Source organism: Motacilla alba, chromosome Z (assembly GCF_015832195.1).
Source record: "Motacilla alba alba isolate MOTALB_02 chromosome Z, Motacilla_alba_V1.0_pri, whole genome shotgun sequence".
Taxonomy (NCBI): domain Eukaryota; kingdom Metazoa; phylum Chordata; class Aves; order Passeriformes; family Motacillidae; genus Motacilla; species Motacilla alba.
The window spans coordinates 22,732,942-22,748,189 of NC_052046.1; the positions used below are offsets into that span (position 1 = coordinate 22,732,942).

Below are 15,248 nucleotides of genomic sequence, written 5' to 3' on the forward strand. Positions count from 1 at the left end.
TTACTGTTTGTTGAGATTATGAACTGCATGACACACTTGAAACTTGAATGATGTCTGAAGTGTATAAAACAAAATGTGAGATGTCTGGTTGTTTGTGTTTTCGGCTGAGGTTTGGTGGTTTTTTTGTTTGGTTGGTTGGGGGTTTGTTTGTTTGGGGTTTTTGTTGTTGTTGTTTTGGTTTTTGTTCAGAAAATCCACTGCATCTTGAAAATAAATACAATTGGTTTTGGTTTTTTTCAGATTGTTGGCAATACCACATCTGGATGTTTCAGCTATGGAGCTCAGCAGAGTCTAGCTTTCGCATATGTTCCCATGGAACTCAGCAAAGTTGGACAGAAATTGGAAGTTGAACTTTTAGGTAAAAATTATCCAGCAACCATTATACAGGAGCCACTGGTACTGACTGAACCAACAAGAATGCGCCTTCAGAGAAAGGGTGAAAGTCCCAAAATATAAACACAGATAAGGATACAGCAAATTGTGCAGTAGGAAATAGTGCCATTAATATGCATAAAATTAAGAGAATTACACTACTCACATTTTCTAATTACTAAACTCAAGATCTTCATTGCCCTATATGAGTGAGAAATTCAATGGCATTACTTCCTAATTCCCTGTATGTGAACTGAGCGGAGCTGATGAGCTGCCATGTGTTCTACTTCTCAGGAGCACTTGAGAGCAGAAAGTGGCAGGGAATGAGTATATCATTGATTCAGCTTGCTCCCACATTGGCTGGCAGATCTGTGTGTTAATCCAAATGACAAATGTGCTCTCAATTCTGTCCAATAGCAAATTCCTCCCCCTCCCTCACACTCACACTTCCTCCTTTGCCTGCCCTTGAGGTGAAGTAGCTTATCCTGTCTTCTTTACACATGAATAGCAAGCTTACCATAAAATCATGTCACTAGTTCTACACAGAATGCTTCATAAGGAATTGAAAGACATCCCATTAACCATTAAAATAATAAAGGCATTACTAAAGGTAAATTGAACTGTGGGCATTTTTTCTGTGCATGTCAGCCTGGCAGGAATTCTCATAGAAGATCAAAATCTAGTTCTTCTCAATGAAACAGTTCTAGGAAGCCTGTTCTTCACTATTTTACATAAATCCACTGGCATATTACATGTAATGTGCTACAACAAACCCTATATAATTGCTCAATTTCTGAACAAAGCTTAAGTTACAGATTTACTGTATTAAATCTGAACACTAGACAGACACCAAAGATGCCTGTCTAGGTTTTTCTTACTGCCTGCCAGTTTTTTCTTACTGTTAATTATAGATTGAAGCAACAGTATGAGCCATGTATTATTACATAGAAATATTAGCAATGAAAAAATATAATTAAATTCACAGCAAAGGAGCTTTATTGAGTGTTAAATATTCAATAATCCAAGTAGGCAGCATTGGGATAGTGTGTATGATGGGAACACACTAAATTAATAAAACACTCATTTGTAATTCAGTAATATTCTCAACAATTCTTTCAAATAACAGTGTTAAAATTTCCAACTTAGTAAGGCTGTCCTTTAGGCTATAGATAAATGTCTTCAAAGTGTGTATGAATCATGTCCAAAATGCACTTTCTTCAAGAGAGTTGGTGCCTCTAAATCTTCAGCAAAGAAGCAAATGTATAAATAGTATATACCAGGAGAAACACAATTTAAGTAATGAACAGTCACTCTTGGTAAAGTAAGTTGACATTACATTGTGCTGTTTTGAATATCTTTTATAAAGCAGGTAAAAATTAAATATATGAGCTCTGCCAGGTTTGCATGTCATACTATCTTGAATGAAAAAATCCATTCAGAAATTATTCTCTGCTATACTTTATTAAGTGATTCAGTTCTATTTTGCTGAACCATCAAAATGTTACTTTTTTCTAAAGATAATGTTGTTTGTAATGAGGCACTTAACCACTGTGACTCCGGGAGCATTTAAGAAATCTGAAGTACAACCTGATGTTATGTGGTTTTATTTATACTGTGGAGAAAAAGACCAATGCTTAGAAACATTGTTTTAAATTTTAGTATTTCCCAAGATTATGCAAATTCACTGCACACCATATCCTGGAGTATAGTGTAAGAGTTACTCTGAGACAGATTCATCTATACTTTCCTAATTAGCTTTGCAAAACCAAACGTGTTCAAACAATGCCTCCATATCCCAGCCTGACAGTTAGAATCAGGCTTGCCTTTTCTGACTCAGAAGAAAGATTAATACATCAGCTGGATCAATCTCATTGCAGAAGGGACAGGCTTTCCCTTCAAAAAGGAAAAGAGTAATGGACAGCAGATACAATTCCTACAGTCAAGTGAACTCAGAACCTGTACCCTCTGACAGCTTGTACTGCATTTCCAGCTGTAACCTCCCAACCCCTAATTTCTACGTGTAGCCGATGCAGACTTCTCTCATTTTACCATGTAGCATTACACAAGCCCAGACACTGATTCCTTTGGGGGTTTCTCACTGACAGCTCTTGTGACCCAAGCCACACAAGATCAAGCCTTGGCCAATTAGTAGAAGCTGTATGAGGAGTGGCTGAGGTCACAACTTCATTGTGAGGGACAGACACTGATCTCTGGCTTGAAGCCTAGTTGGTGGAGGTTTGGGTTGGATGTTATGAAAAGGCCCTTCACCCACAGGGTTTTTAGGCACTGGAGCATGTTTCACAGGTAAATGGTCATGGTAGTAAATTTGTCAGAGTTCAGGGAGTGTTTGTACAAAGCTTTCAGGCACAGAGGGTGATTCTTGGGATTGTCCTGTGCAAGGCCAGGAGCTGGACTCAATAAGCTTTTGTGGTCCTTTCCAATTCAGTACATTCCATGGTTGTAAGTTTTATTTAACTTCAAGATTTATATAAGCTAACAATGTTTCTGGGTCAAGGCAATATAGTTTCTTTCTTGCAACCAATGTACAAGATTAAAACAACTTCTGATTCATCACGGACCACGTTAGGCAATTTAAATATCTTATTGCTCTCTGTTACTTCTTAAGAATGCCTTTCTCTTTAACAATGAATTCAGGAGCAGAGACATCAGAAGTAGTTTTAAGCAAGGATTGCTGAGAATAAGAGGCGCTGTAGCTGTGATAGCAGTGTTTGAAAGTGCTTCCTAGTTGACCTGGATTCTTTTTACTGCTCTGATACCCAAGTCAGCTTACTGAATATTCATTAGAGCAGCTCAACATTGCATTCTGAACAGCAGGGATAAATGAATCAGTATCAAGACAAAGCTTTACAAATCATGCCAACATACAGGTTCACATACATAAGTCAATCCCTTAAAGTTATTAAAACAAAAAAAAGTACATAAACATGAAGAAATGAGGTGGGGAAGTGTTCAGCAGCTATTGTAGTTTCCTGTCACTTCTTTTCATTACAGATTGAGATATGGTGTTGCCTAAACTTGTGCCAAGACACAGCAAGAGGAAGTGAATAAGAGCAAGAATGTTTAAGTATTAAGAGGGCTTCTAACCAATCAAACAGAAATACCAGTGTAGAAAGATTGGCAGGGACTTCTTTAGAATCTTTCTCAACCTCATCAGCTAACGGAGGAGACACATCTGCAATGAGGTGAAAAAATGACAGTCATCTAGGAAATGTTCTGAAATACTCAAATCAGGATATGTCAAAAGCAGTTTTCTCAGACAGTTTTGTTTGACATTTTCCTATACTTTTTCATCTCCAGAGTTTTTGCACACCAGAATAGATGTTACTATTACCATTTGAGTTTTTGTTCCAAGTTTCCATGTGCTAAAGCAAAAAGAGTCCAGGTCATGCTTTTTACGGCATGATAAATCCACACTGATACTGTAACCTTGTGTGTCACGCTGACTTCTTTAAGTACCAATCCCAAAGCAACATCTAAATTATTCAACCCCAAATTCAGAAAAGACAAACTGAAATGTAAGAAACTAAACATAGACCATTTTCTGTATTTATTATTTTGATTCAAGAGAATACTGTCTGAGAGAAATAGTTTTTTCTGATTGGGGTTCCAATTCCCTCAACTAGTAATAAATAAAAAAACAATAATCCTAGAAAATATGACAGGCAGCAACATCCAGACTGTGACTGTGCAGTATCTGCAGTATATATTTAAGACAGTTCAATGTAATGTTCTAACTATGGTCAGGCAACAAGGTCATCCAGTTCTAGTGGAATAGGATAACCAGTACATAACTCTTGACGCTTCTCTACAAGGAAATATGAATTCAGCGACATTTGAACACTGTGATAACTTTGAAAATATGAAAAGTGAAGAGAGATTATGAATTTTGTTTCAAAATTTCTGGTTTCACCAGCACTGTGCAGATTTTCAAAGTACTTATTTTGAGTGAACAAAAAGGGTTTCTGTGGGAATGTGCTAACATTTGAATGAAACTTTACCTGTAATAATGACATGGAAGTTAGAAAAAGAAACAGTTCAGTGAGACATTTGAGACTGGTCATGGGATCTGAACTGGAAACTAAGAGAAAACGGAACCTTGCAGCTTTTGAGCAGTATGAATCACATTTCAAGAAAGAAAATTCTACTCATAGTCACACATAGTTTGTCAGTAATCCTGGAATCTACTTTGGAGAAAACTGACTTTAGGACGGTACTGTTGCTTCTTGTTCTGGTACTGGCTGTAGATTCTAGTACATTCTCATTGCAGAAAACAAGCTGAGATCACTCATCTTGGCTGTTGTTTTCAAACCAGCAGGGAAACATGTGGGATTTTAAAAAACCCGACTTTGTAGCTTCATAGGCTTATGCACTAGACTTCATTAAAACAAGCAGGAACTTTGTTCCTACAGAGACTTGTGAAGAAATAGTCAGGAGTCCAATATATTCAGTAATGGAATATAGCCATTTCTAGCCAAGGAAAACAAATTTTAATGTGGACTGTTCTTTTGCCTGTTACCAAATGGCTATATTGGGAATACATATATTAACCATTCCAGCTAAATGGGAAATATATGGTTGATCTTCCACTGGACATTGAAATTTATTTGTATTCCATGGATGAACAAAATTGACCTGAGTTGACAGCTATTTCTGTTCCTTCATTCTCTTAGATTTTAATTCAAGATTGTAACTTAGGTATATTGCAATATTTCTCTAGACCATTACATGGTTTAAGAAACAGCCCCGTTGACATTGCTGCCATTTCTGCTTCTGTGTTACTTCACTTCCTTCCTACACTGTAACAGTCACAAGCACGATCTTACAACCTCGATCTAGGCTTCTCATCTGAATGGACAAAATGTACCAGAAAAAAGTACCAGGTTGTTTATGATTTTGCAGGGGGCTGGGTGTTGAAGGGGAAGGGAAGACATACGGGTCTCTCTCTCATGCATGTGTGTTGCACTAGCAGCTGATGCTGACAGGAGAGTCTCTCCAACAGGAATAATTGCCACCTTGCTCAGATCAGCTGCATCTTCAGTGATGGTTGCAGCTTGTTTTTCCCTGTCCTGCACATTGGCCAGCAGCAAGGCCGTGTGTGTGTTACAGCTGCCTTACTGTGCTTACACACAGAATAAGCTCTGTAGCCTAGCAGTATAAAAGACAGATGAGCTGCTATGAAGGCAGAAGTAACAGTCCAGAATAATATTACGAGAATGCACTCTGCCCTGTCCTCAGAATGTTGTACGGACTTCATTAAAACCACAGATGACTTGAGACACAAGCCTGCCCATAGTTCCCTGGTTCCCCTGGGAAAGGCTCCGAGGTTTGAACCGGGTGTTTAATATAGGAGTTGAAGCAAGACAAAATTAGACGGGACCGGCAGCATCAGCAGGTTGCATACCTTGCCAACACCGGCAAAACCTTTAAGCTGATACCAAAACGCACCGGCGTAACGTAAAGCTGCACCGCCCCCCTGGAGACGCGCAGCCCGCACCCCCCGCCCCGGGCTGCGGCGGCGCCCGAGCCCGGCCGTAGGCTCCCGGCACCGCCCCGTGGGCCGCGCCGTTCGCTCGCCGGGCGGAGCCCCGGCTCGGGGCGGTCCCCGCGGCCCAGTTCCGGCCGGTGGGGATGGCGCGGCGGGCGGCTGCGCTGTGCCCGCGGTTCAGCCGGCTGCTGTGCCTGTGCTTCAGTCGGCTGCTGCCCCTGTGCCTGCCCTTGTGCCTGCCGCGGCCGGCGGCGGCGCGCCCGCCCGCCCCGCACCTTGTGCTGGTGCTGGCCGACGACCTGGGCTGGGGCGATGTGGGCTGGCACGGCTCTGCCATCCGCACGCCGCGGCTGGACGCGCTAGGGGCGGGCGGCGTGCGGCTGGAGCGCTACTACACCCAGCCGCTGTGCACGCCGTCCCGCAGCCAGCTCCTCTCGGGCCGCTACCAGGTATGGCGGGCGCTCCCACCCTTGCCGCGCTGCCCCGGGATGCTGCGGGTGCTCTCTTATTGCTTCTGGCAGCTGCCGTGCCGCTGGGGCTTGCTGGGTCTCTGTGCTGCTGCGCTGCGCAAACCAGCTGCTCTGAAGCTGCCAACTTCGCCTTGCGAGCTCGGGAGTAAACTAGACATGGAATCAGTGCAAATTGTTCTGTTCCAGAAAGGCCGAGGTGCTCTCTATGCTTCGGTTGGATGAACAGGCACGGCAGGCTGTCGTGGAAAAGATCCTTGCCCTAGTCGCCTGACTCTTGGATATTTTTCCACTGGACAGCCTGGTCGAGTCGCAGACAGAAGCAGATGAGCATTACTTGTTCAGTTTTTGCTACATATTTCCAGTGTAGCGCCCAAATCCTGCACAAGCTATACATTCACCTCCACCTGGTACCAAAGGTGAAGATGTTCTGCGCTTCTCAATGGAGTGCGCACAGGGTGGTCATTAGTCTGGGCGTCCAGATAGTTCATAGTGATTGTCCTGATTTCCCCCCCCCCCCCCCCCCCTTTTTTTTTCCCCTAATTGTACAGGTGCAAGATTTGGGCTTTATAATACTGGTATCATTCTATCCTTTCTCTATCTTTTCCCATCCTTTTTTGCAGTTTTGGCAAAAACAGGGGGAGTGAGGGATGGGAAAGAAAGTATGGACACAGACGGAAGGAAGAAACTCTCAAAGTGTTAAGTGTGTTTCAGGAACTTCCCCTCTGTCTCAAGAAGTCCTGCACATCCATGTTAACCATAGTGATTACTGAGTGAAAGAAAATAAATGTCATCCTGTATTAGTGGATGCTGTCGCTTGCAGGAATGTTGTTCTAGGTGACAGTCTTTCCAAGCAACATTTGTCTCGTTCCTGAAAAGTCCAAGAATGAAAAATGATGGATAGGAAAAAGCAATTTATATTATCTTTACCAACCTTTGAGGTTGTTCCATTAAATAACCTAAAATATTTTTTTTCATAGTGAATATTTTTAAAATACTGTTCATAATCTGAATGTGCTTTCTAAGAAAGGGGCCTCTGCTGCATCACATCTTAAAAGTGGAATTTGAAAATACCTATAGTTCAAAGTTCAATCTGGATTTAAATTCATCCCATACATCTGGCTTGATAATTTATTAATCTTTGTGTTGACCATGTTGCAATTGAGTAAAATAATATTAGAAAATTAAAGAATTTTTTTCTTTTTTTGTTTTTTAATAGAGGAGGCATTCCATGCAGCAGTAATTATGCAGCAAATAATTATATTATGCAGCAAATATTTGGGACCTTTTTAAAAATTATTTTACCCATCGATATGATTAACATTGCTTAGAAACTTGAGAAAGTAACCTAAATCTGGAGCTGAAATTTTGGTAGTCACCTTGCAATCCCTCTGAAAAAAAAACCAGTGGTATTGATTTGAGATAGCTATAGATTTTTTTTTTATTATTATTATTGCCTCCTTCTCCTTTTTATCATTTTCGAGATACAGTGCAAGAAATTACAATGCTTTGCTAGTTTGTGCATTCAGTGTATTAAAGCTTTCTGTAATAAAGCATTTTAAAATATTTTAAATGTTTTTTATATGTAATAGAAAATCTACTATAATTTAATTTTTTGGAACCTTCTTGTTCAAAGAAAATGAGGAAGTAGTAGGCCCTTTAGAAAAGGGCTTTACCCACTTGCCTAAGATCATGGTTTATTTGTTTTAAAAGTCATTTGAGAGAGTTGCTAAATTTCAAAGCAATGCTTTCAAAGTTAATCATGCAGCTTGCTACACTAGTGTGCTTAGTGAAGCCATAAAATCTGGTGTCATCTGCTTCAGGAAATCTTGGAGGCTTTGTGCTTTGACACACACATAAATTCTAGCATGTAGATTGCTGGAAATATTTGATATATAAACAAAATATATATGCTTTTATGCATATGTTTGCAGGTCTAGGTTTAGGGAAGTGCCTTTTTGATTGTGGAGAAGACAGAGAAGTTGACAAAAGTCAGCTTATAGTATCAGTAACTGAGGAGGTTCCTTATATCAAGCATGGTATACTATTCGAAGTATTGTTTTCAGTGATGGTTTTGTAAACAAATACAAAATTCTCCACTTAGTAAGACTGAAAACTTTAGTAGAGCTATTGAATATCAGATCTAGTCAGTTTGAAGCTTGTGCCATCCCCATATCCAAATGCTTTCTATGGTGCTTATACTCATTTAAAGCATGCAAATGAATATACAAGTATGTATATATAATGTACATTTAGAAGAGTAATAAAAAAACCTTTTGTTTTATTGATCTTTCCTCCAGTGACTGTTTTCTGATACAGGCAAAAGCTTGATAGATTCACCCGCCATGTGCATTTTTGCCCATTTCAATCCCATTTAAAATCTCTCACTCCATCTTGAGATGTCCCCAGCCTTTAAACAGACCATTATGATAATTCTTACTTGTTAGATATCTAGCTAAAAGCATAAAAGGCTTTGTGTGTGTTTGTTTGCTTGTTTGTTTTGTAGTTTTTTAAATTGTGCTTGATTTATGCCTGGGAAAATAACTCTTGCACTGCTATTTTCTTGTTTTCCTCCATGCAACCCCTGCCCTCCACCTGCAGCTTCCTCATCATCTTCAGTGCTACATGAAATGAAATGGTAAAATGAAGAGCCCCTAAAAATAATGCTAATCTCTAATGCAGCTGTGCTTCTTTTTTGACCTGCTTATAAATTAAACCTATGGGCTGCATTGGAAGGGATCTCTCACACTTCTTTTCTCTGCTAGATCCACACAGGTTTACAACACCAGATAATTTGGCCATGCCAGCCCAGCTGTCTGCCCCTGGATGAGAAGCTCCTCCCAGAGCTACTTCAAGAGGCGGGATATGTTACTCATATGGTGGGGAAGTGGCATTTGGGGATGTACAGAAAAGAATGCCTTCCAACCCGCAGAGGATTTGACACTTACTTTGGTAAGGGTTTGATTTAATATGGGCAATAAGTGCAGTTTTGTAAAGGATGAGAAACTGCCCTATTCTTGTGACAGCAGCAGATTTACTGTTGATTTATAAGTCAAGCCATATGTGGGTATGCATATTTACAAAGTATTGCTGCTTAAAAAATGATAATGCCTTAATTGTATGCTCAAGCTTTACGACTTATTGAAGAAAGTATCAGAATTACTGTGTGGTTCCAAGTATTTCTCTCTTACCATTTTCCCTCACTCCTCCCTCCTTCCCAGAGTTAACTTTTTACTCCAAATTCTCTGTCTCCTACTTACAGCAGCACAGGGGAATAGGGAAGGGGGGATTACAGCCAGTTTGTGTAGCTTTGGTTTTCCAGAGCTAGTGATGAGATGGTGTGAAAGCCTCTATAAAGTAGTGTCCTCACAAGTTAGGAAGTGAAGCTCTCAAACTAAACAGTAGATTGTGTAAGTGTGAGTGCATTACTTGCAGAGCAACTTGTAGCTATGCATTGTTTATTGTTCCAAGTGTGGTTTGGGTTCCTGTCCCCGTATCAGTTCCATATTTATTAGTTTTGCACAAGTGTCACAGATGTTATGTGATTTGGGCTGTCTGATATAAGTCTCATTCTGCACAGCGCTGAGCTCAAAGAGGTCCATCTCCACTAGGTTGTTTTTGAGACACTTTGCTTGAATGATGAATTTCAAAATAGTTCATTTCAATGCAGAAGCCTGCATTGCTCTTTTCTAACCTGCAGCTTAAATGAAGAGTGTGACTGTGCTATGTGTGTGCCTTTTATAAATTATGTTCATCCAAACATGAGATGGGAAAAACTGTTCCCTTAGATAGTTTACTTCTTTTCACTCTTCAGGGAGCTCAGGGCCATGGTTTCACAATTGAATTAAGCTAATATATGTGGATTGGAATATAATGGCTCTCATTGCTTAAGCATTTGTGCTTTCTCCCAACCCTTCACAGGAGCTTGGGATCTCTTTGATGGCATGGGTGTAGACAGGCTGCTTTTCCTTGTGAAATCTCACCCTGGGACTGAGCAGCTTTTAATGCAGGAGCCTGAGGACACGCTGGCTCTGGGTGCCCAATATGACATTATTTTTCAGAGGATATAGTGGTTTAATATCCTGCAATATTCATGTGATTCCAGTAGGCATCCATTATGATTAGGAGTGTTTTATTCCGTGGCTCACTTGATGCAGTCTCGCCCAGTGGGCATTCAAAATGGAAAAAATGCAACATGTGCCTCTGAGTACATTGATAGAAGCAATCTGCCTATAAAATCACTTCATCTTTTGAAAAATTAACCATTTTATTCTCCTAAAAATATAGTAGACATTTGTATTTTATTTAAAATAACTTTATTTTTTCTGTACATTTGTTTTTGCAGAAATTACTAGCTGCAGCTGCTGAAAAAAGAAAGTTCAAGCAAATTTCTTCCGTCTTGGATTTTTCTCTCAAGTTCTTTTTTTTGCAGAACATATGACTGTATTTTTTTTCAGATTCGTCCATTTTTTCAGGATACTGGGGGAGAAATCTAAAATCTAATTTCAAATGTAATTTTTGAGATTCAAGTGATTTTGAAAAGTTTTATTGGTGCCTGCTAAAACACAAGGGCTCTCCATGCATAACAGGCTAGCCCTAGGTAGGAGCAAATCCATACATGCAGGATTTTTACTTAATTTCTTTCGGATATCTCTAAATGATAGTGTCTTTTCTTCACCAGCTGGTGTCAGCAGTGCATCAGAAATTGCATTACAGCAGACATAAAAGATGATTCATTCTTGGGTGTTTTTGAATAAATGGATTTAAAAATTCCAAACTTTCCAATGGAGGTGGAAGCCTAACATTAAAATAAAAACATAGAAATCATACCACCAAGAACCAGACTAGTTCGCGGCTAGATCATTGCCTTGGCTCTTAGTGCATTAATTTAGTGCTCATGGACATTCAAGTACAAGTAAGAGGTCATTAAACTGCTTTCAAAATGTTTAATTTCTTTTGAAATTAATTCTGGCATTAGCAATGAAAAGCCTATGAGGTATTAAATGTGGAGCTACTTAGGCGTGTCAGGAGTCTCACAGTAGGTGGTCCAGGGTTGAATTAGTGTTTTAGCTGAAAACTACTAATGTTTTGACATTTGTGTTTGACCTTTTTCTCCTCCTCATGTATGTGTTTATGTGACACGATGTTGGCCTGCTCATTTGACATCTTTTCCTGCTGTAGGCTATCTCCTGGGTAGTGAGGATTATTATACTCATGACCACTGTGTCCTCATCAAGGCAAAGAATGTGACACGTTGTGCTCTGGACTTCCGAGATGGAGAAGAAGTTGCAACTGGATTTAGAAATGTGTACTCCACAAATTTATTCACAGAAAGAGCTATAGATCTTATAGCCAATCACAAAACTGAGAAGGTACAGGCAACAGCTGCTACTCTGATAACTTCAGCATTAAAGAATGTTCCTAAAAACGTTGATGAAATATTACTAGAGAGAGCTGTGTTTGAGCTGCAGTTGAGGGCTATTAAATAGGTGCATAGAGCTAAATGTGAGTAGTAGCAGTGGTAAAACTCAGCTGCTGCCAAAATTGGCTGTGTCTGCATGGTCCTGGCCTGCTACCCTTCTTCATTTCTTCTATTTTAATACAATGAATACATTTTTAGAAATGGTTGAGCAAGCAGTTTGCTCTTCTAAACAGAAAAGAGAAGCTTAGAGTGGGAAGTTTAATGGAAGGAAATTGTTAACAATTATGCTGTGAAGAAAAGATACCCCTGATGTTTTTCCACAGCTTTTCAAAAGTAATTTTTCAAAGCTTTCTTAGTTTATGTACAGGGAATAGAAGATGTAGAAGTAGTAGAAGAAATCAAAAGGCACTGCCTGCACTGTTGATAAAAGAGGTCTGCTTTTGCTGCAGTAACTTTTGCACTTAGTACTTTACATTCAACTAATTTCCATTCTATCCCTTCCACCCCAGCCCCTTTTTCTCTATCTCGCCTTTCAGTCTGTGCATGAACCTCTCGAGGTCCCTGAAGAATATGTGAAACCATATTCTTCCATAAAAGATGTGAAGAGGCGTCATTATGCAGGAATGGTGACTCTTATGGATGAAGCGGTAGGAAATCTTACTGATGCGCTGAAAACATATGGTCTTTGGGACAACACAGTTTTTATTTTCTCTACTGGTAAGTTCCTTCAAGTATTCTTTCAGTAATAACTTTGCTAACAAGCTGAATACAGAGAGATCTGGCCCCTCTGTCTTTCCTCTGGATATCTTCTAATGACATAAGAGTGATGAAAGTTGAGCAGGAGTTTACATGAAATAGAGGTTTCTCTCCCTTAGGGCTTTCTCAAGCTTTACAAAAACAACTCTGAAGTAGTGTCTATGCTCATGGGGGATGCTCCTGGTGCTGTAAAAATACCTTTGTAAAATCTGAGGAGTGCAGTGACATTAGAAGCATCCTACTTGACACTGCAGTTACTGAGGATCTGTCAGAATTGAATCCTTACTGAGAGTTGTCTACAAATTTATTTCTTCTGAAGCAGTCTGTCCTGTCTGTGAATTGCCATGTGTTTCATGAAGCACAAGCAGCCAGACAGCAAGCAGTTTGAAGCCAAAACTGTTTCTTTCCCTCACTTTAAGGTGTTGTATAGTTTTTTGTCATTTTTGAAGTATTTCACTGGCATTTTAGTCCCATGAAACAAAGGTCTGTTAATAAAACAGCTGAAAATATGATGAGCAGTCTAGTCAGCCACATTACAATCTAGGATTTTGTGTGTACAGGCACATGATCTGGTTTCTAGATTATTAAAGTAATGTAAATAATACATTGCAAAGCAGTCTCCTTTGTTTCCAAATTAAGAATGAAACAGAACTTTTTTGGAATACAGCTGCTTGGCTGGGTTTCAGGGACATATTTACTCTTGTTGGGTTGGAAATGGGAAGTAGCCTTTCAATGCATACCATTGTTCTTTTGTCCACAGTTTACATATTAGGGCTGTCAAAATGGCAAAATAATTTTCTGTGAACACTTCAAATACAATAAAAACAACTGAAACGAACAGACAAGCAAAACAAAAAAAGAACCAACCAAAGTGATGAAAATGCACTTACGTGTTTTGAATTTAGCAGCCACTTCCTATAGCGCTCAGAATCTTGGAGTTTAATTTTGAGTCCAAACCTGTTTGCCTTATGATGTTATATTTGTGCAGGTTTTGGCTCTAGCAGAATTTGATAACTTGTCTGTGTCTATTTCTGTTTGCAATGTTTTTATATTTAGAAGTGAAAGTAAGCAAAGACATATGGAAAACTATACCAGTATTTATTCCATATGGAAAAAATCCGGTCTTTGCTGAGGCTGGGGCTTCGTAGAGTTATTTCAATAATCTTTGTTCAGTACATTGTTAAATAAAACTAAGTACATCTGAGCTAGAATTACAAGGTATGAGTGAATTAAAAAGACAAATTTGGGGTTTTTGTTTATGAAGCATTTGTTTAAGCAAAATAGATGAAAATGAACGCAGCAGCGTTTGGTACCCATGGCCTTTTGTTCACTTGAAATCAAAGAGAATGAAAGATAGGATGTATTTTTCCTTTTAGCAATCATAGGAGACTGTAACTACCAATGTCCCTGAAGAGAGCCTCAGTTTAAAATAAAGGTCATAAAAAACATTAAAATGGTACAAATTTGGCTCAGAACTATTAACATGGACTTTGAGTCCAAATTTTGCTTCAAATACCGAACTGTGTTTTGAGGAAAGAAGTGGGGATTTGCTGTGAATACAATGTATTATAGTTTCTGCAAGGTATTACAAGAAATTTTGGTGTGAACTTGCCGACATTAAAGCAAAGGAATATGACCCGTAATTTCAGTTCTGTATTAAAGCTACTGTCCTTTGCTTTATTTAAGTTTCTGCTCTTTGTTATACGGAGCAGCACTCCTTTTTTTCAGCATTTCTTGCCATTTTTAAAGGTGGATTAGCACTGTAATGCCCGGTAATTTCCATAAGAGGGCTTTGAAAAGTAAAACACGTGGAACCTTTCAGGCCTTGGTTTACATTGCTAAGAGGAAACCACATAAATCCTTTCCATAATGGAGCATGTGACAGTGATGACTGTTTTCAGTCCAAAAGATGGTCTTTTTATCATTGTAGAATTATGATTAATAAGAGCACAGATTGTTTTGGACATACTTACTGATGTTTATACAGTCTCTATCATGACCCTAGGGTTTTTTTACCCCACAAAATTTCATATTACCCTTTTTTTTTTCTTTCTTTCTTTTTTTTTTTTCCTTTCTTTTCATTCCAGGCCACATATTGTGGCTTTCGGCTAATGAAATACTGGGATTTTCCTTTTCCAATACCTTCTTTGAGGCTATGAATCTGACTTTCACTGATTCCTTAAGTGATTTTTTTTATCTACTTGTTATCTTGGTTCAAAAATGAGCTCCTGCTCTTTCACTTTTGCTTGTAAGGGGCTTCAGAGAGCCTTCTAATTGCAGATTGGCCAAGCCAACTGACTAGAGCAGTTATTCTCTGTGATGTCTGAGGTGCTAATTTTGAAGGTTGTACTCCCACATTTTTTTATTGCAGACCTGAAGATTTGTTTTAATTGATCGTTCAGTGGTTTCTGAGAGGAAACCACTCCGGTTTCAGTGAGGAACATGCCTGGGCATCTATTGCCTGCGTATCTGCTACTTCCGAAGTGGAAGAAAGCACAGGTGCTGAGCTGCAAGCACCTTCAATCATAGTAGTTATTTGAGTCAATCTATTCCCAATTTTTTTTGTTGTTTCTATTTCTTGTTTTTTAGTCTTATTTTTATACAGGCAAAGGTTCTGACAGTTCTCTGTATTTGCATCAGTTAGAATTGTTACATGTCAGTGACAGTGAAAGGTGGATGTGGTTGGTATTTTGTACTCAGTGCTGGCTTCTATTTTTGTTTTCAG

At 39.3% G+C, this 15,248-nt stretch overlaps 2 protein-coding genes across 4 annotated transcripts in view; both read left to right on the plus strand.

Moving 5' to 3' along the window:
• DMGDH (dimethylglycine dehydrogenase) overlaps positions 1-1,958 on the plus strand; it is a 41,131-nt gene extending 39,173 nt beyond the window's left edge. The window contains exon 16 of the mRNA XM_038124153.1: positions 241-1,958. Within this exon, the coding sequence (XP_037980081.1) occupies positions 241-456 (216 nt within the window). The 3' untranslated portion in view covers positions 457-1,958. The remainder of the gene's footprint in view (positions 1-240) is intronic.
• A 4,009-nt stretch (positions 1,959-5,967) lies between these two features.
• Positions 5,968-15,248, plus strand: part of ARSB (arylsulfatase B) — a 98,539-nt gene continuing 89,258 nt past the window's right edge. For all 3 annotated transcript variants that reach the window (XM_038124157.1, XM_038124156.1, XM_038124155.1), the window contains exons 1-4: positions 5,968-6,327; positions 9,111-9,297; positions 11,527-11,717; positions 12,277-12,484. In XM_038124157.1, the coding sequence (XP_037980085.1) occupies positions 6,022-6,327; positions 9,111-9,297; positions 11,527-11,717; positions 12,277-12,484 (892 nt within the window). In that variant the 5' untranslated portion in view covers positions 5,968-6,021. The remainder of the gene's footprint in view (positions 6,328-9,110; positions 9,298-11,526; positions 11,718-12,276; positions 12,485-15,248) is intronic.